This window comes from Sinocyclocheilus anshuiensis, unplaced genomic scaffold (genome assembly GCF_001515605.1).
Source record: "Sinocyclocheilus anshuiensis isolate Anshui unplaced genomic scaffold, SAMN03320099.WGS_v1.1 scaffold44, whole genome shotgun sequence".
Taxonomy (NCBI): Eukaryota; Metazoa; Chordata; class Actinopteri; order Cypriniformes; family Cyprinidae; genus Sinocyclocheilus; species Sinocyclocheilus anshuiensis.
The window spans coordinates 92,807-114,640 of record NW_015555746.1 but is presented as its reverse complement, the minus strand read 5'-3'; the positions used below and the strand labels follow the sequence as shown (position 1 = coordinate 114,640).

General features: G+C 36.4%; 1 protein-coding gene across 1 annotated transcript in view; it reads right to left on the bottom strand.

Annotated features, from left to right (window-relative positions):
* LOC107673619 (metabotropic glutamate receptor 2-like) overlaps positions 1-21,834 on the bottom strand; it is a 37,193-nt gene that overhangs the window by 1,909 nt on the left and 13,450 nt on the right. Inside the window, exons 3-5 of the mRNA XM_016467285.1 lie at positions 5,298-6,135; positions 3,333-4,396; positions 4-43 (exon numbers count right to left, since the gene is read on the bottom strand). Coding sequence (XP_016322771.1) covers positions 4-43; positions 3,333-4,396; positions 5,298-6,135 — 1,942 coding nt within the window. The remainder of the gene's footprint in view (positions 1-3; positions 44-3,332; positions 4,397-5,297; positions 6,136-21,834) is intronic.

The window sequence follows — 21,834 nt, the reverse complement described above, 5'->3', positions numbered from 1 at the left end:
AACCGCTCAGACTCACAGAGATGCACATGGTAGTGGTCTGTACCTGAGAGAGTACACACAAAAAAGTGATTACACCACCTTTACATTTACACAGTGATACCACCTGACTGATTCATATTCATCAGGGATGTTAACATGGGATTTAATTTATTTTTCCATTGAACTCAATTCCAAAGTGTTGCCAAAGCCTATGCGGCTGAAAATGTATCTTAAGAGGATAAATCCATGTGCAAAGCAGGTGTGTGTGCTGTGTATGAGCAATCTCATGCATACTAATACAGGTATTAGAGACATGCATCGCCAAATAACATTTTGAAGAGAGAGGGGGTGAATAAACAGGCACTGTTTCTAAGATTTTCAATGCTTTGGCTGAGATGTTTGCTTGTATTGTTGTACATTTAATTTGGCAGATGCTTTTATCCAAATCGAAGTGCATTCAAGCTATACATTTTTATCAGTATGTGTATTGGGTTTCAAACCCATGGCCTTGCCATTGCTATGCTCTTTGAGTTGGGCAACAGGAGGATTTTCATTATACATAGGTTTCCTGAACAGCTAGCTACTGCTAGTTTTGATCTGAACTGTATCACAAAACATTATGGTTAACAGCCCTCTCAGGGTTACAGATTGGAGAAACTTTAATATGACCTTGTTAAATAATTGCAATACATGGTTCAGCTGTGATGAATTAGAGTTTTCCTCTCAATGCCAAATGAACAAAGAGTTGCACATTCTTTTTTTTTTCTCAGTACGATAGATTTGAAAGTGTTTCTGTGAAAGCAGCAATGCGTCAGAATAAACCAAAGTGCTTTTAAATAATGCATCATTCAGAGGGGAGCTTTGCTTGGAAAGGTCTTATATGCTTTCCCAGCAACCCTTGCTCTTGTCTTCATAAACATGCAATTTTCATATAGAATATCACATTGAATGTTCTTTAACAAAATATCAAATTGAAAGACTGGTACTGTATCTGGAGCGACTCTGGTAACTACACAAACAAACACATAGACAAGAACCTAATTGCATATAGAAATCTAGTTCAGGAGCAGGAATAATTAATTTTATATGCTATTTTAATATTTTTCTATTTTATTATTCAATATATATATATACACTTACACACTGGTGGTGATTGAGGAGAGACCCCCCCACATGATTGTAAAGCGCTTTGGGTGTACAAAAATTCACAATAAAGCGCTATATAAATGCATAATTCATTCTTTCATTCATTCATTCATCCTTAATATAATACTTTTATTATATATATATATATATATATATATATAAAATTTAATTAATTTAATAATAATAATTTATGCATTTAGCAGACGCTTTTATCCAAAGCGACTTACAGTGCATTCAGGCTATACATTTTTTACCAGTATGTGTGTGTATATATATAAATATACTGTTTATTTCTAGGATTTTGAATCCAAAATTATTTTGTATTGGCCCCACTATTTTATTTTGGTTCCACATTTTTGTTGTAAGTCTGATTCTGAAGATTTATGATATTAATCTTACAAGCAGTTTGTGCTTTTTCTTCTGCATATTGTATTTTGTAGGTGAGAATCAAAAATGCTAGAAGTAAAATGATATCTGCGGGATGAATGAGACTGTAGCATTTCCTGTGAGTGTGTGTGGGAGTGTGGTGAGGTCTCGGTCTCTAAGGCACACCTTGCTTTCTGAGCACAGGCCCCAGCTGGGAATCATCCTCCCATGCTCTAACACATCACCTCACACTCTCACACACACATTTATAAAACGCAGAAACACTGAACACAGAATGACATCCTGTCCAATCAAAACACAAGGATATTCCCTTTTCTTTCCCGATGTCTTTTTGTCTCTTTTTGTCTGTATTCTTTCTTGTCTTGATAGATGATATAAAACTTCCTACAGCCATTAACATCGCCGGATCACGTTTCTGTCCTTCTTTTTGCTTACTAGAGCATCCAAATAAAATATACAGTGGCTGTCTTACCAGCAGTGCTGACTGTCTTTACAAGTACTGAGCTGTCTTGCACGTATATATATATAAAAATTTGTGCTGCACTGTAATGCTTTGATTCATGATTTTCACTAAAGTACAATTTTAACCAACCAACTATTAATAATAATATTAGATAATAATTAGAACTAAAAATAAACCTTAAGATATTTTTTCATTTGATTTCTATGTAATGCATGCATCAAAGGTCTGTAAAACTGTGCTTCAAAAGTGTAAAGGTATTTATTTAATAGTTCCTTTCCTGAGGCACTTGAGTGAAGGATACTCAGACCAATTGAATAGCATGTTTTCATAGGCTAGTTATTTGCTGGGATGAAATATCCCCACTTTCTTTGTTCTACATTGAACAGCTTATGAGCCACACGAAATGTGAGCTTCTCCTTTCATCAGTGCAAAAGACAGGTGATCAAAGAGATTTCTCTATCTGCCATCTGAATTGGCAGGTAAAAAAAAAAATCAATCAGGCAAACTCTCAGACTCTTGTTCTCAGTCAAATTGTATATATGCTAAAAATAAAGGATAAAGTCAGTGTCGGAAAGTGATTAAGGGTTATAAGAGAAGCTCATTATCTAAATGATGAAAAATATTCCATGCTGTCATTGTGTGTGCAGTGTGATTTGAAACAGCCCCTCTGATATCTATTCCCAGAGGAGAGCCGGTAATATCCCCCCGGCACAAGATTTACTTCTCAAAGAAATCACATTGTTATACAGAACACTCAGGCAAAGCATTCATTATCAACATTGGGGGAGACTAGCAGAGCCAAAACTCCACTATGCTGAGCAAAATTGACATTTAAAAATATTTTCAGAGAAACTGTTAAATGAAATTGTGGTCCTCACATTAGATTAAATCAAAATTATTGTTTTTGACATGCTGGTCTTATTGTGCAATATTAATATGTATACACACATGTTTAAGGCTCAATTTATTTTATTTATTTTTTTAAAATGTTATCATTATTTATTATTATTATTATATAATTGACTCCACCTCTAAAAGAACTTTCCCTTTTTGGGGCTGACATTACAAATCCCTCTTAGTTTCAAGCCTTCTCCTCCAAACCACCTGGATTCATTCTATTCTACAACACTTTTCACAATCCAGTAAATGAATGAAATCACTTTTCTTCAGTTCTTTCCCTCTGAATATACAGTTCACTCATTATGGAAGTAGGTTGCTAATGACATTTCATTTTGACTCTAACATAAAGCGTTGATTTTTATTATAGGTTATTATTTTCATAGAAGTTGACAAGCTATTGGGTGTTGTTGGTGAGGTATTGCTGCAACCATGCATTGTACCGGTCATATTTACTTACCCTATAGTCACTGGCAGTAACATAGAAGATTGGCTGGAAAGCCAGCCAGATTATGCACGTGGTGTACATGGTGAAGCCGATGAACTTGGCTTCATTGAAGTTCTCTGGGCACTTTCGAGTCTTAAAGGCGTAAAAGGTACAGAGGATGATGAGGACACAGTTGTAGGTTAAAGACATCAGCATGCTAGAGTCCTTGCTGTTGCACTTCAATGTCACCACGTCTCTTCTTTCAGGACTGACCTCCTTTCTCACCCCAGGAGCCTCAACCAGAAGCCAGACCACCACTACCAGGAGCTGACAGGAAATAAGAGCAGCACAGATGGCCACCTGTGAAGCTGGACTGATGAGCCTCGGCCTTTGAGCTCCATCTTTAACGCCATTGAAAATCCGAGCGATGCGATTGGTCTTGGTCAGCAACGCAGAGTAGCAAACGGCGAAGGAAGTTCCCAGGCCAAGTCGCCGTAACGTGCACACTACGGCAGAAGGTTTGCTGATGTAGATGAAGGTCATGAAATAGCAAAGTAGGACACCTATGAGAAGAATATAGGAGAGCTCACGTCCACTAGCTTTCACCACCGGTGTCTCATTGTTCTTTAAGAAGAGGCCAATGACAAAGAGTGTGCAGAGCATGCCAAGGCAAGCAATGGTGACCGGCCCAACAGCCCAAGCGTCCTCCCAATGAATGTACTCCTCTGGTAAATTGTAACACCCCGTGAGATTGTCCAAAGGCCACTGTCCGAAGCTACAATCCGCACAGGTGAATTCATCCAGAAGGTATTGGTAGGGCTGGCAGGGGATGCAAATCCAACAGCAAACATCACCTGGCTGCATGCTCTTTATTTCATTTTTCCTACATGGGTCACTGCACTGGGACGTGGGCACCACTTGGCTTTCCCAAGGAATCAGGCTTGTGTTCAGAGTTAAATCCTGAGCCCAGTATCCCACTTTCCTATATACATATTCGTCATTCTCTTTGTGATAATGGAAGATGTTGTAGCGGCCCAGACTGTCTCCATAAGCATCAAAGTAAACATTGTTCTCTGTATCAACTGGGCGAAATGGAGCTGCGGACATAAAGTGCAAGTGATAAACATAATTTATTTACATTCTTGGCAACAGATGAATAGATATTTTACAGCAGCAAAGTGTTTTTCTTTGTAAGCAGAAAATGTACAACCCAGAAAGACCTTCTTATGTAAGCCCACCATACTTTCTTCAGCGTCCTGCCCTGCACATTTCTCATTAGGTTTGTAGATGCACTGGACTCAGGTGCGAATGGTACATTTACATAATTGAGGTCAGGAGGGTGATACATTGCCGGGTTTCTATGATGTAATTTGGCATTCTTGGAAGAACATCATGAAAAAGCAGTCAGATGGCGAAAAGATTTAGAAATAGATAAAGAATAGCTATAGGAACCTGACAGATTCCCATTAGTTCCCTAATACGAGCAATTGACCACTCAGCACAGACATTTAATATACATCCGTGCTTGTACTTGTTTAAATCATGTAGAAGTTAGCATGGGGCTAATGAGGCTAATGCCTGTAATAAAACACTTAGTCTGTACGCAGGTCATATGTTGCATCCATGCATTAGTGTAATCTATTTTACAGCAGCAGTTTTCCCCTGAGGAAAACTGCATACGGGAGCCATCCATAAATATCAATATAAACCTATATACCTGCTTTTTTATTTACAGGTATATCCTTACATATACAGTACATATTTACATATATTTACACTGTTTACTATGATGTTTACTAGATCTGTTCACTATTTCACTATGGAAGATTTTGCTAAGTAACATTTTAGTCCATTCTTTGCACAAAGTTATAGTATTGCTTTTCATCATTTCACATCATGAACCATTTTCCATTAAAAATTCTATGGAATTGGAATGATACAAAGGTGAATAAATATTAACAGAATATACAAAATAAAAATTTTCAAGATAAAACTGACCGTCAAATTTTGTCTTCAGGATGTAGTCCTTGTACAGCTTTTTTCCATTGACTGGTTTCATGGCACTGCAGAGTTTGGTGGTGTTTGAGCACACTGCTTGCCTCATGTTGTGAAGGGCATGGGCCATAGCAAAGACAGCATTCACCACAAACATGATCTTGGACTCCTGCTCGAATTTGCCATCCCGGAGAGAATGCTTCCCACAATTAATGTCATGCAGGCTGCACTGAAAGCGATTTTCCCAGAACTCTCTGAACCAGGGGTTACGTGTGTTGTTGTAAGGATTGAGGTTTGTGAAGTATGTTGCAAATTCAGGGATCAGATAAGATGCGAGCTCAATGGTAAAAGCTCCATCCGCTACATTTTCACTCCCTCTCACCACACTCTCCTGCGCCCCCCAACCATCACTGGCCACCCAGATGAAGGACACGTTCATGCGCTTTGCTGCAACCAGGAGCTCTCTTGCGTCTTCACTTCTGGTGAAGAGGATTACTACTTTAGCATTGGATTTCTGCAACAGAGATCTGATTACTCCGTCGTAACTGTAGCGGTCCATGGAGCGACTGACCTTGGCGGACGTAGCGATGCAGATTTGCAAGGCCCGGGCTTCTTGCTGAAAGGCGTCGATACCCGTCTCACCGTAATCGCCCTCTGAGGCAACTGTGGAGACGTAAGTCCAGTTAAAATAGCGCAGGATCTCAGCTATAGCTTTAGCTTGGTAGAAGTCAGGGGGTACAGTCCGGGCAAAGTAATCATAACGGGATTTGTCACTCAGTTTCGCACTGGTGGAGGCATAACTGATCTGAGGAATCTGGAAAAGACGCAGGAGATTGGCCACCTGCAAAAGGACAAATGAAAAACTGTGATGAAAAACTACTGAAGTGTGTAAATGGTCACACTATTTCACTGTGATTCACGGTGATGGCTGTCAGTTCAATTCTCATTAACTGTATGATCAAATTTATATGTACTGTACTTTAGCAGCCAGCCCTGCCTGACTTTAGACCCTAAACCCTCTTCATTTTCAGCCCAGTACCCAAATAAATGTATATTCATTCTTATACTTCCTTTTCAGCAAGGATGCATTAAAATTACAAAACTTTTAAGCAGTGCAACTGTTCTCAACATTGATAATAAGAAATATTTCTTGAGCCCCTAATCAGGATATTAGAGTGAAATGATGAAGGATCATGTGCCACTGAAGATGAGAGTAATGACTGCGGACAATTCAGCTTTGCCATCAAAGGAATAAATTACATTTCAAAATTAATTAAATTAATTAATAATAATAATATATCACAATATTTCTGTTTTACTATATTTTGGATGAAAAAAATGCAGCCTTGTTGAGAATTTCTGAAACATTTTAAATAATTGCACTGACCCTAAACTTTTGAACCCCCCACACACACACATACACGCACGCACGCACGCACACACCAACACATGTATAAACACATTTATAATGTAATACTTTATTGTTCTAATGACTAAAAATTGCAGGAAAAACTCTTATTCAGATTATTGTTATTCAGATATAAAAAAACACCTACACTAAGATTTAACAATATAAAATTAAACACACAAACAAATATGCAAGTCCCTAACCCTATGAAGCATTTTTATCTTTCGGTGTTGTCGTAGTTCATGTATTATGCCATAGTGCATGGAACAGAATAACTGATGTACAATTATCTGGTATCATTTACAGAAAAAAAGCCGAAAAGTGGCTGTTTCACAGGTGAAAAATTAAATAAATAAAAAAAATAAATATCTGTAGTTCTGTAGTAGGTCTGGCACATAGGTCTAAGCACGGGAATGTAATTCCTCTGATAACACAAATTAGGGCAGTTATCACCAGACGCTTAGCATACTGCAGCGATTAGTCTCACCCTTCTCACTTGTCTGATCTCTGAGAACCCTAATGGCAACACTTCGCATTTCCATTTTCACAGTGAAATAAGAGCAGTCCCAAGGAAATGACCCCAGTAAACTTCTCTATATCTGACGTGGGTGCTGCATTGTCAGCGGCAGTTTGTGAAACTATGACTGTAAATATACATGTACTAAAACTGTATGAGAAAACTATGAGAGAGTTAATTCAGTAGGTGCTGAAGTACATTGCACAGTGAGTCACTTCACTCAGTAAACCTGAGACACTTCTGCCAGCTAGCTGTATGTGAGAGTGTTTCAGTTTTGATCATATGATATGCAATGGAGTCTGACTGGTCTGTGCCTCAGGCAGGTACTCAGAAGCCTAAGGGAAAGTCAGCATGAAGACACCAGCAGCAGAAAAGAAAGCTCGTTAAGATTTCTTTGTTCTGTATATCAACACTGCATAACATGTAATTGACTTCTGACTTACAGCTTAACATATTCAACATCACCTAAACTTCCAAATCCAGAACACAGTGAATATGCCCATACACAAAAGAAAAGGTTTCATAAAAAAGAGAAATACGAAGAGATTTCTTCTGTGTGCTATCCCAATTAAAAAGTTGTTATTTTAATGCAGTAGTTTGTTTTGTTGTCTTATGTACCCCCACAGCCCTATCAGTAAAACTAAAGACCCTTTCAAAGATAGCAAACCATAAATGTATTCCTTTTCACTCATACGCAAATCATTTAAAGAATAAAAGTAAAGAAAAACGTCTTAGAGAAAGTAATCCTAACAAATCTCCTAATAACTGTCACTATAGCTGTGTGCAAAGTGCATGGTGGAATAAAGATCAGGCAAATAAAGAGATTACCGGCCAATGTTTGTAAGCAAAAATGGAATAAAGCCAGGAGATATTAAACACCAAGGCCACAACCTGCTCTTCACATCCTCCAGACTAAGGCTTTCTCCTTCAGACAAAAGGTAACAAATTATTAATGTACCTGCCTTACCTCATGTACTTTCACTTAAACAGCCATTTAGAAATACTACATGTCTGTTATGAGGGTAGTAGAACTTCTATTGCACACTGCCCTACTTATGTAAGTGCTGTACCTCAAGAATGCATACAAGAGCAGTTTTCATGCTATTCTGTGGTTACTAATGCATGGCGTCAATATTAATGTCACTTTTGACTATGTGTCACAGCTGGGGCAAAAATTGCTACTATCTACTAAAAAGCTTGTGCTCGTCATTATTGCAAAATAATTCAAGTTACCTTTATTTCTTTAGCTCTTCATACAATACAAATTTTATTGTAAGCAGCTTGACAGTAATAAACATCAATTTTGGAAATACTATTTAGGAGACAATTCAAATTCTGAGGTAAAGCAGCTTTAAAAAGACAATAGTGTCAGTATTTAGTTTAAACAAGTTCAATTCAGCTATAAAGCAGCTCTACAGAAGACAATAGTCACCATCCAGCTTAATTCAGTTCTAGCTTTGTTCTCATCCAATGGTGTCAGTGCAGTCATATCACTAATATTACTGAATATACAACAACAGGGTGACCTGTTGCACTTAAATTTAAACAAATGCCCAACAAATAAATTCAATTTTAGAGTATTATCTGTAAATTGAAAGCTAAGATTGTGTAATGTACAATTGGCCTAGCAATAAGACAAGCACTGCAAAAAATTATAATAATATTGATAGTTAAAGGGATAGTTCATACAAAAATTAAAATACATATGTTTGGAATAACATGAGAGTAACAGGATTTTCATTTATAGATAAAATATCCCTTTGAAATATCCTCTGAGGTAATTTTACAAGAGATTGGACTGCCACATACTGCATGAAGTTGATTATTTTAGAAAATATCAGATTGTTGAATGCTGTGACTGGCCAATCATAATTAAGTATTCTGTGTAATAAAAATTAATACATTGAATTAACATTAGATCAGATGCATTTCAATAATAATAGGTGACACCAGAATTATGAAATGCTACAGATATTTTAGATATAGCCTCTATCATAAAACTCTCTATCTCTGTTAAGCACAGATTCAGTTATCTCATATATAGGAATTTCCAGCGGCATTTTTACAGTTCTCAGAGAGACGCAGTATGAAAAGTTCAGCATACATTTTTCATATCTGTTGCTATAGAAACAAGTCGGGTTGAAAATAAGAAGGTGCCTTTGAGAAGCAGAGGTTAATATTGTTACTTTGTTTCCCCAGAGTTTCCCTACCTCAGCCTTTCTGATGGTTCAATGTCATAACATTAGTTTAAACAAAAACCCTCCTTCTGTGACAAGTCCAAATTGTCTGTGTTTAAACATATCAGAAGGCAGCTGCCAGATTTGCTTTCTGCTTTACTTTTCATTTACTGTATATCCTCTCTATTCTCTCTATTCACACACCCTTACTTTGATGCCACTGCGGGATCTGAGAAAGAAACAAGCAAGGTGGAATCAACAATATATTTATTTAATATTGAATTTAAATGGATAAAACATAGCAATATAATGTGTATAAGACTTAATGGGTGTTTCAGAAATATAACTGGAGACTATCAGTAATTATCTCAATTATAGTCTATGCTCTAATCACCTCTTAATTATAGTCAATTTCTAATTTGCTCTTAAATTAGATTTAATAGCAGTCTTGTATTCATTAGGCGGCTTTGTACTACAGTAGCTTCAAATTCACTGCTATCAGTCTAAAGTGCATGCAGGTGCTCATGGATATTTATTGATTACAGTTCATTTTTAATGCAAATGTTGCTCCTGTCTGATGAAATTTCTCTTGCACTACAGCAGGAAGCAGCCAATCATAATTGGATGAGAGATAATTTTCACCAATCAAGTGTTTTAGCATACAGTTCCATAAATATATTAAAGGATCCAACATACCCAATGTTTTTTGAAAACAGTAGCACCATTGTGAATCACTCATGTCCACAGCACAAATTATGTGGGACAAATTACACACAGTTTTATACCAAGAGTAACCTTAAGTATGATCAAAAGTAACAGTATTGCTGGTGTTAGCAAGAAATGTTAATGAACGAATGAGATGAAATATTAAAAAACAGATGTCAGTGCCCAGATACTGAAAGATCTTCAAAGGTTTCAAAATAATTCAAATTGGTCACAGTTACAGTAGCAGCATAATGTTCTCAACAGGAATTTCATTCATATTTTGAGGAGCATTTCAATACAATTGATTAGCGCTGATTAGCCGTGGGTCGCTTTTCTATTATACCAAATGGCTTTGTGTGACTTAAACACATTAGATATGGAGCTAATGCCCTTTTTCATAATGTCATGATGCTGAGAGTATATGCCTTCAAGACACAGCCTAGGATTTAATTAAGAAAATCACCAGCCACATGGATTTGCAGACGAAAGAGTCAGTTGTTAAGTGGATTAATTATTCTTCAGGAAAGGATGGCTCTTGAACAGCGGGATTTGCTTTTGTCGAAAGAAGTGGACATGCTGTATGTTTCTTATTTAACATACAGCATCCAATTATTCCTGTTATGAAATACATTTTCATGTCAATGGCTGCTGAAAATTCAGCAAAGCCATCATAGAAATAAATTACATTTAAAAAATATTATAATAGAAAACGGTTATTTTAAATTGTCAAAATCTTGCAATATTACCATTTTTTACTGTATTTTTTATCAAATAAACCCAGCCTTGGTAAGCATAAAAATCTTCTTTCAAAAACATAAAATCATAATTATTCAAATTTTTTGACTAGTACTGTAAACATGTTTTATTTATTTATTTATTCATTCATTCATTTTTACACAAAATTGTTGTAGTTGATCATTTTACAGTTTTTCTCTTCAACGAAGTTTCTCAATCACTCAAAAACATAATTATAAATATGAGCATGTAAAATTATGAGCATGATGTGCATGTAAAACTTTCCCATAAAGACATGTTTGCAGTCTGACAGTGCGCTCATGTATTATTCATTTACACAGCTGCCTAACACTGGCCTGCTGTAAGACACTCTATCAATACACCCTCTGCGCTGCCTTCATATTGACTTCATATTGATTTTAGAGGAGAAACGATCCAGAGGCAAAAAAGAGAGGAAAATGGAGAATAGAGACTGATAGAGAGATAAAGGGAGAGAGAGAGAGATTACACTGTAGTAACCTTGTTTGTAAGGCTCTGGGAACTTCTGCTCACACTAGATCCAAGCTGAGCTGGAGAATACGCAGAATATTGCATTTCCTTGGTCCAATGACGACTTCTTCTTTCGTTATTTATAAAGCACAATTTAATACAGCAGTTGCCCAAAGTGCTGTACAACAAACTTCAATATAATACTAATAATACATAAAACAAATAATACAAAAATAACATACATACACAATTAATCCAAGTTCAGAATAAAACATGCCTCCAGACCTAATCGAGATTAAAAGCCTGGGATAGTAAATTAGATTTTAATTGAGCTTTAAAAGTAGATATTGATGGAGCCATTCTGATATGCAAAGGTAATATGTCCCACAGTTTAGGTGCAGCGACTGAGAAAACCCGATCACCCTAAGTTTCAGTCTGGATCTGGGAATAGTCAAGAGCAGTTGATCAGAGGACCTAAGAGATCTAGCAGATGTGTGCCGTTTTAATAAGCCAGCAAGGTATGGTGGAGCCAGGCCATTTAATGATTTAAAACAAATAATACAAGTTTGTATTCAATTCTGAAACGTACCGGCAACCACTCAAGCGACGATAAAATTGGTGTAATATGCTCATGCTTGCGTGTACTTGTCAGTAGTCTAGCGGCCACATTCTGGACTGCCTGCAAATGCAGCAGTGCTGTGTCTCACAGTCTCTTTACTGAAATCTGTGATTTTGGCTTCCTCTATAATGTAAGAGACTGAAACATCACAGCAGAGAGAGACTCACAACGAGGGCAAAGCAGCAAAAATAAGAGGTAGAGCAAGAAGAGAAAATAGACATTTTTCCATTGATATCCAGTACCGGTCTGTTTACATCTTAAGAATGAAATAATCCGACTACTCATTAATACATAGACTGTTCATCTATTCTCCCACTCATTTCTCACTCACTGATGCTCTTTTAACTCATGGATGTCACACATTGTGCTTGTGCTATCACACATTCCATTCCATATTTCATATCACACACAGCACTGGCTCCACTGAGCAATTTGTTCCCAAGCACAGAAAGTGTTACTATGAAATATGTATAAACAGAGTAAAGGGAAAAAACTGAAACACACTTTTGCAGAATGTAACGCAGTAAAGATAAAGATGGACATGAACAATGTACTTCTTTGGACTGTCAAAGTTATCTGTTAAACTGCTTTTTGTTGTGAAAAGGGCTATAAAAATCTATTTGGTTTATACTTTGAGGGTAAACAAAAGACACAGCTATTACAAAGTCAGTATTTTTCAGATAGCTTTGGTACAGTACATTAACAGTATAAAAGCCAACTATTTAATTTAGAATAAAATGTCTTTACACAGCACAAATATGTCTTTAAACATATACATAAATTAGAAACTATAGGCCTACATATACTATATACGGCTGCCTTTAGTATTTAGTGGATCATCATATTTGTTTGAAATCCCTGCTATAAATAATATAAGACAAAAAAAAACACTTAACTTCACTTAAGACTTTACACACTTTTTATCTTCACATAAGATGAGATGAATGTTTATTGTGAAAAGGGACTCAGGTTCAAATCCCAACCTCACTACATAATTTTGATTAGATAGATAGATAGATAGATAGATAGACACATCCTCACTACACATCACAAAGACACGCACATTCAACACAGCCCAAAAGTGCAGTCAGGCCTAATAAATAAAACCTCATAACATGCTGAAAAATACACCATTTTATGCACGCAGGGATGTGTGTGAGGAATGTTATATGAGGATTATGATAAATGCAGTGATAATGATGACCAAAATAATATTTATGATAATGCTGCTGTCATCAGTGTTAATGATGATGAAGAATGACAGCGTCGGCGCTGGAGATGAGAATATTACTGACACGGAGAATGTTATGAATGATGGACTAACGCTGCAGTGACTTCTCTTGAGCAGCTTTGTCTGCCTCTACATCAGAGGAGGTGGATTCCACATTCTGGATGTTGAAGAGTTATGTTACCAGGCAACAGCTGTGAATGTGTTTGGTCAGGTGGAAGTGTGACCTGGTTAGAGAGGAGAGGATCTCTCTAATCTAACGCTGATCCTTCACCCCAGCCTGACAGAGGACACTCTTGCTCAGGCTCACTGTCTTTCTGACAGGGGCCTTTACTTTCATGTGCCCTTTAGGTGGCATCAAAGTCACTAGCCACCAGCCAAGGCTCACTCTCACTGTCTTAACAATCATTCAGTACATGAATCACAAATTGTTTATTGCAATAGTCTAAATGTGAAATACCAGTTTACATTTCCAAACATTCATTTTGACATTTATTGTAATAATCCAATAAAATGTATCTTTGCACAAGTAGTGTGAGAACAGCCAGTGCTCCACACAGAGATCTGATCTCATCATCATTCAGTCTGTCTGGAATGACATGAAGAAACAGAACAAACTGAGACAGACTAAATCCAGAAGAACTGTGGCAACATCTCCAAGATGTATCAAGAAACCTACCTGCAAAGGTAATGTACTGTTAAAAGTTTTAGGCACTTGTGTAAAAATGCTGTAAAATGAGGATGCTGTCAAAATAAATAAAATATAATTTTATGAGGATGCTGTCATAAATAGATTTTTGCCCTAGGTGCACTTACGCATAGTTTTTCAGGTATCTTTGGAGGTAGGTTTCTTGAAGCATCTTGGAGACGTTGCCACAGTTCTTCTGGATTTAGTCTGTCTCAGTTTGTTCTGTTTCTTCACGTCATTCCAGACAGACTGGATAATGATCAGATCTCTATGTGGAGCACTGGCTCTTGTCAGACTCCTTGTGCAAACAAAAATCTCACTGGATTACTATTACAATTAATGGCAAAATGAATGTTTGGAAACGTAAATTGATATTTCCTACTGACACACTACAACAAAAGATAGAAATAACTGACTTAAAATTTTGGCCACCACTGTATACGTAAGTTCATCAAACCATTTTAACGAGGTCTTTATAATAACTGACTGGTGTTATTTTACTAGACAGATGTCGAGTGTTGATGAAGCATTTAAAGAGATAAACTGCTGCTCATTATGGCACCAATAAACAGCCTCAGTCATGCAGACAGAGGTAATGGTATGTTTCTAACAGCCAGAGAGGGTCCTTATAACTCTCGCTAAGAATGGTGAACACAGTCAATTGACTTTCATCTTTCTATGCCCATCCCTACTTGTGAAATGCTCAATTACCCAACTAATTTTTTCTTTATACTGTTGGTTTAAAATTATCTACATTAGACTTTTATACTTTAAAGATTTCATTACTGAGGAACCGCTTTGCTTATTTATTTGTTGTCAGTCTGTTAGCATTAGTGCAGGATACTGCTTCATTATCAGTCACAAAGCCAAGAACTCCAATGGACCGAATAAAGCTATACTTGCCAGCATGAATTAATCACTAGCTATTCCTGAGGCTAAATGTTCCTTGATATGATTACAGAATGCCGGCAATCAAGAATTAACTTGGAGCTCTGAGCATTTTCTGAGAGAACAAGTCAACTTCTATAGGATTATCATTCTGTGCTTTGCATTAGCGTTGAAAATTGTTAAGAATTCAGGTCAGTTCAAGGTCCTCTAGAATGTCTCTTCCTGTTCGGATAAAAAAATAAAAAGCAGTATAAATATTATGCTTGCAACTGCATTGCAATAATCATAAGCACACTTTAGACCAGGAAATGAAACAAGATAAGACACCAATTATGAAGGTTCTACACCTGTATCTCTGCATAAAGCTGTGAGTCATTCAAGCGTGGTGAATCATCATGAAACTCATACTCTGAAACCACAAGTAAAGGAAGCTCACAGCTCATAGTTCACATGCAGAGACTCTCATGCAACAGCAGCTTCATTAGGAAGGCCAAAGACACCGGTGGGAGTTTTCCAGGAAGCTTTCTCTCTGGCAGCATCAATCCTTGGTACAGAAAGAGTAGCTACAACACAGGAAGGTGGCTGAGATCAGCTGAATATATCACCAGAGGTGTTTTGTCCAACCAGCAGGACATCTCCAGCAGAACTAAGGCCAGAAAATTAATTACGGATTTAAACAACAGGGAAATGCTATCATAGCCTTGAAGTCAACACAAAGAGATTCAGGGAAAATACTCTGGCTGGCTGGCTGGCAGGGTGGTTGCTATGCAGTTGGTGTTCATGAGGACTGTTTTTTGTTCCTACAGTGTAGCTAGGAGGTTTCTAGGGTTTTCTGAGTGATAGCTAATAAACTGCATGCTGATGCATAAATGTTGCTTTATCTGTGCATATCTTTTCTTTACTGATTCAGTTTGACTTTTTCACTGGAGGAAGCAATATCATGAATAGAGGACTCGTTTGAAGTTAAAAACATCTTAATGATGGATTTGTTCAGATGGTTGCTAAGTAGCTGCATACTGGCCCAAAATCAAAAGAGTCTGTATTTGATATTCTAAGAGATTTTTCTATCGTCTGCCAGGTGAAAACCGTAAATCTGATTCTCTTAGAAAAATAAAAGTACACCTTTTCTCAACAAGTCAAATACAAAGTACCATTTTTGTCCATTGCGAATTCTGTAGAGTTTAAATCAGTAATTTGAAACTGGAAGCAACATAGGGAAGAAAAATGGTCTGTATTAATGCAAAAGTTCCCATTTGGGTTGTTTGTGGATTATTGTGATGTTTTTATCAGCTGTTTGGACTTTCATTCTGACGGCACCCATTCACTGCAAGGGAGCAAGTAATGCTAAATTTCTCCAAATCTGTACAGATGAAGAAACAAACTCATCTACATCTTGGATGGCCTGAGGGTGAGTACATTTTTATTTCTGGGTGAATTACTGCTTTAAAACGAACCTTAAAAAAAAGAACATTGCATGCAAACAATCAATAATTCAGTACAAAGTTTGATGAAGGATACAAAAGCACAGCAAACAAAACTATGACTTACGAAACAACTACCACTCAAAGATTACTTTTTCTTTCACAAGGAGGAAGAAGACGTAAAAGAAATTCGGGAACAGGAGAAAAGTGGGGCGTGAAATATTATGAAATCTTCACATTAATGAACTGAATGCATGTTTATGTAATCATTTTTCAATGGGCCATAATTAACAGGAATTACTGCATATTTTTAGCATCAGACCATTCCGTTTATTTGCTAAACCAAGTCTTGCGCACTCTGTGTAGAAATGTAAATTTCTGCAGTGATATCTGTGCAACAACATATTGCATTGTAAACCAGTCGACATCCCTTCAGCTTTGATGTACTGTCAAACAGATGATATATGTTTCAGATTTAGGGGGTTGGGGCTGTGCTTTGGAGCAGACACTTTAGAACAGCACCTCCATAAATAGCTGCCAGGCAAGGACATGCACTTTTTATGAGAAAGGCCCCAAATACCGACCTCAACCAAAATTACATCTCGTTCATCAGACTCTCTCTCTCTTTCTGGCTCTCATGCCCTAAGAGCTTCTGTATAGCTTTGCCTCATTCTTATCGCTCCACAGGAGAGAATGCCAATAAAGGAGAGATGAGTCTTAACACGAGAACCTCTAAGAGTCTGAAGCAACCTCCTGCCTGTTTCAGTCGACTCCACGCAGCTACCAGTGAGTTCACACTGCTGTCAAGCAAGTCTCACCTTTACAAGCCTGCTCTCATTTCACAGCCATACTTCCCTGAACAAAATTTGCAGCTTAAAAATTCATGGACGGATACAAACTTATCAGCTCATAGTGTGACATGAGAAAGCATTCATGAGCATATCATGAATGCGGAATGTATAATGGACTTTTATTCCCTCTTACCGTAAAATCCCAGTGTTATTTCTAAAGGCAAAAACTCACAAAGAATGAGCAGAATCGGGGGGTGCTGAATAAAAAGCAGGAAAATGGTTTATTAGGGTTTTACAAAATTCAGAATTGAGTTCTTCCATCCTTGTCCTCAAAATGAAATATATCAAAGATTAAATAAAATTAAATATATATAAACAAACACAAATTTCTACACTAAAATTCAAACTTCCTAAAGTTTCGGGTCTGTAAATTATCAATTTTTTATGTTTTTGAAACATAAATTATATGCTCAGCAAGGCTGAATTTATTCAATTAAAATACAGTCAAAACAGTAATATTATTAAATATTATTTTAATTTAAATAACCGTTTTCTATTTTAATACAGATTTTAAAATAGAAATTATCACTTTGATGTCAAAACTGAATTTTCAACAGCCTTTATTCCAGTCTTCAGAGTCACATGATCCTTCAGAAATCATTCTAACATGCTGATTTGGTGTGCAAAATACATAAATAAAAAAAAATAAAAAAAATAAATAAATACAAAAATAAAAAAGTAAAATAAAATAAAATAAATAATCGTACTGACTACCAGTGTTGGGGAAAGTTACTTTTAAGAGTAATGCATTACAATATTGCATTACTGAAAAAAGTAATCTGATTACGTAACTTGCGTTACTTGTAATATATTACCCCCAACACTGCTGACTACAAACCTTTGAAATGGTAGTGAATTTGTGGCATTACAAACATTATTGGATGCATAGCTAAAAAAATAATTTTAACTTGTTGTAGGGTATAAGACCGAATCAGACAATTTAAGATTTCCGTCTCATTGATCAGCCGTAAAACAGTGATTCTGTCCAAATTCCCTTTAAAATCTTAAATGATTCCCTTTGAGCTAAATTGACCTGTTTTCCTTTTTCATTTTTTTTTTTTTTTTTTTTTTTTTTACTTCCTTACATTCAAATTTCAGTTACAATTCTACATCCTGTTTTCTACCTCAATTCAAATTCAGGAATTTAAATGTCATTCTCAATTAAATAATGAATGGCACAAAACCCTTTGGTTACATGACATTAAAAAACCATGCCGTGTGGTGTCATGGACATCAAACTTGGAGCAATGCATTTCAGCAAGCCAAGTTTGAAAATGTGCACATTTTCCTTACACAATGATACTGCATGGCTTAAAAAACAATGGTACTTTCTGTGCTAGACAGCCCCTGGTCAAAATATGCTTTGACTTCTCAGAAAATCTTCAAAATATATTATTTTGTATCCCACACTATAAAGAAAAACGACAGAAATTTCATTTTGGAGGGAAATACTTCTTTAAAGGAAATGACGGTTCTAAGTGGCGGGAAAAAATGGCACAGGAACAGGGAATCCCAAGTGAGATGCTTTAGAAGACAGCTGCTAGATGAGTCCCACTCACTTCAGCTTTCCAGAAAAGATCTCTCTCTACTGCCCAAAGTGTCCCTTTATAGCATGTGGAAAGAAACCGTACATGTGTGCATATGTGTACATATATGCATGAAACACTCCGACAGATGCCTGACATGAAGAAAACAGAAACATAAGCAAGATAAATAAAAACAATGAATAGGGAGGAAAGGAAAAACAGTTAGAGCAAAATGAGTGGGAGAGGAAAGGAATTTCTGTAAAATTATGAAATAAAATTTCATACAATCAACTCTCTCTCTTCCTCCTTGTCTGTTTTTTTTCTGCATTATTTATGCATTTCATGTCCCTGTGTGGGCACTGCAGTAACTATGCTCGTGAATTCCTTAAGAATGAACAAATTTCTCTATCTCTTTCTCCATCTCAGCGAATGACTCGTATACTCCAACCGCAGCATGTATCTGACTGCCAGTGATTTTAATGCGTTATTTAAAAGCCTCAATTCGTCAGCCAACACTGTTCTGTTGGGGGGATAAATAATTAACTTGCTATTTCAATTCAGTCAGGCTTAAACTGTCAAATGTACTATTGGTATTTACAGTGGGTCTTAACAAGCACCTAATTACCTGTCACACCAAAAGCAGCAATTCAAGAATTTCACAATAACAAGGCAAGCAATATCTCTCTCTCTATCTTGTTTTTTTTTATTTCTTTCTTTGTGGTTTCTAAGGTCTTTTGGGTCAAAAGAGCTCACCCCAGTCTCTATGATATTCTGCTACCTCTGTCAGTGTAAATATATGGTTTTTATTTATGTATTTGGAAAATGTTACTTTTTACTACGTGAAAATCATACGTTCAATTCCTTGGAAAAGTAAAATGACACCTCTCCTCAAAATGCCCCACAATTTATGTCTGTGGCACAAATAATGTGGGTTTCATTAAGAAAAACTCAATTAAAGCATTGTTATTAATTAAAATAAAAATAACAAGTAGTATACAGTAATTGGGAGGAAAAAAACTAAACTAAAATGGTACAAAATTTCATAACACATTAGCGTTAAACCTAAAACTGTGCATGTTTAAATAAGAACTAACAAAAACTAAACACCAAACTGAAAATAAAATAGAAATTAAATTAAATTCAAAATTCAAAGCTATAATTTTCCCTGATGAGATGAGAGCATTCTGACAGAGCGTTTGATGGATAAGAATCTGTAAGACACACAGAGAATATGTAAAATTGTTTTACATGTTCTCAAGTTTGAAATTAAGCAGAATGCAAATTTTCGACACCACAACTGCCTCCTGGTCTGAGATTTCCATGAGTGTATATGAGCTTTCATTAGTGCAGGAACTTTTATGATGCTGGAATATTGATCAAGTCAATCGATTTCTTACGCATATTACACATTTTCTTCTAATTATCAGTCTCACTCACTCTTTAGTATACTTAGATCTTCAGGGAGTAGATTTGTGAAAAGTGTAATCAAGCTGTCACTGTCTTGATTCCTTAAAGCTAGCATCTGCAGCCCGTCTGCTCCTGACATCCCAGGGAATGTCAGGAAACGCCACATGGTTGGCCGCAAATTGGATGGGTTGAGCATATGGATGACAGGTAGCCAGACATCACCACTATTTTTTCTCATTAAGAGACTGCAAATTTGTCTTACTAAATGCTGCAGTATGAACCACAGAAGTGAGATTTTAAAAGTTAAAGATATCTAGTTATGTTATCAATGGCAGTCAATGAATCATTCATTCAACCAATTCATTTAAAACATTATTTCATTCAGAAAGGAAACAAATTACTTTCTTTAGGAGCAAGCCATTGAATCGTTCATTTACCTGATTTGCTAAATAATGCTGATTAAACTAGCAATAATACAATTAACTGAGGCATTAAAGGAGCCACTGAATCATTCATTCAACTCATTTGTACAAAATGCTGATTCATTCAGAAACTAATTCAGAACACTGAGTTGTTCAGGAATGAAAAATGTTGTGTTGCTGTAATATATATATTAGTGATATATATATATATAAAGGTTCTTTGTTTGGAACTATTTTTGTTACAGAAGCAAAAATAAAGTAGGCCTAACTTGCAAAACTGAAAATAAAAAAAAAAAAAAAGTTTTGTTTGCTTAACCCTGTATAGCCCAGCATATGAAATAATACATTAAATAATAGAACAGTTTACTGAATCTTTAGACAAAATAAGGCTTTAGACAAAATATAGGCTTTCATGGCTCATATGATATTGAGGAATAAGGAGTTCAAGCTCCAGGAAGGAAAAAACAACAAATTTATTCAGAGGCCTAAACTGAGCAAAATATAAATTTTGGTGCATTTGTTGATATTTATATAGCCAAAAAGTAAGATGAACTTCTGACACCTTCTTTACAGCAGTATAGCAGACAACTACAGTGCCTTGTGAACGTATTCATACCCCTTAATTTTGTTCACGTTTTGTTATGTTGCTGCCTTATGTTAAACTGCTTTAAATTACTTTTTTTTTTTTAATTACTACACTCCATACACCATACTGACAAAGCAAAAACAGAATTGTCACAACTTCGTAAATGTATTAAAAATAAAAATAAACTGAAATAAGTACATTGCATAAGTATTCATACCTAAACTAAATATTTAGCTGAAGCAAAAAAGTATTTTTTGGTTTATGCGACAAGCTTTTCTCATCATCATTTGGCAATTATCTGCCATTCTTCTCCTCACCTCTTCACCTCTCAAGCTCTGTCATGTTGGATGGGGCCAGATGCACATTTTCAGGTTTCTCCAGAAATATTTGATTGGGTTCAAGCTCAGGCTGTGGCTGGGCCACTCAAGGCCATTCACAGAGTTGTCTATAAGCCACTCTTGCTGTATGCTTAGGGTCATTGTCCTGTTGATCATTGTCCTGTTGGAAGGTGAACCTTCTGCCCAGTCTGAGGTTCTGAATGCTCTGGACTAGGTTTTCATTAAGGCCATCTCAATATTTTGGTGCATTGAGCTTTTCTTCTACTCTGATGAGTCCCTCAGTCCCTACCGCTAAAATACAGCCCCAGAGCATGAGGCTGCTACCAGCACACTTTACTTTTGGGATGGTACTCTGCATGTGATGAGCATTGCCTGGTTTCCTTCAAATATGATGCTTGGAACTGAGGTTCATCAGACCAGAGAATCTTGTTTCTCAGAGTCTGAGGGTCCTTTAGGTGCTTTTTTGCAAATTCCAAGTGTGTTTTCATGTGTCTTTACTGAGGAGAGGATTGAGTTTGGCCACACCGCCATAAAG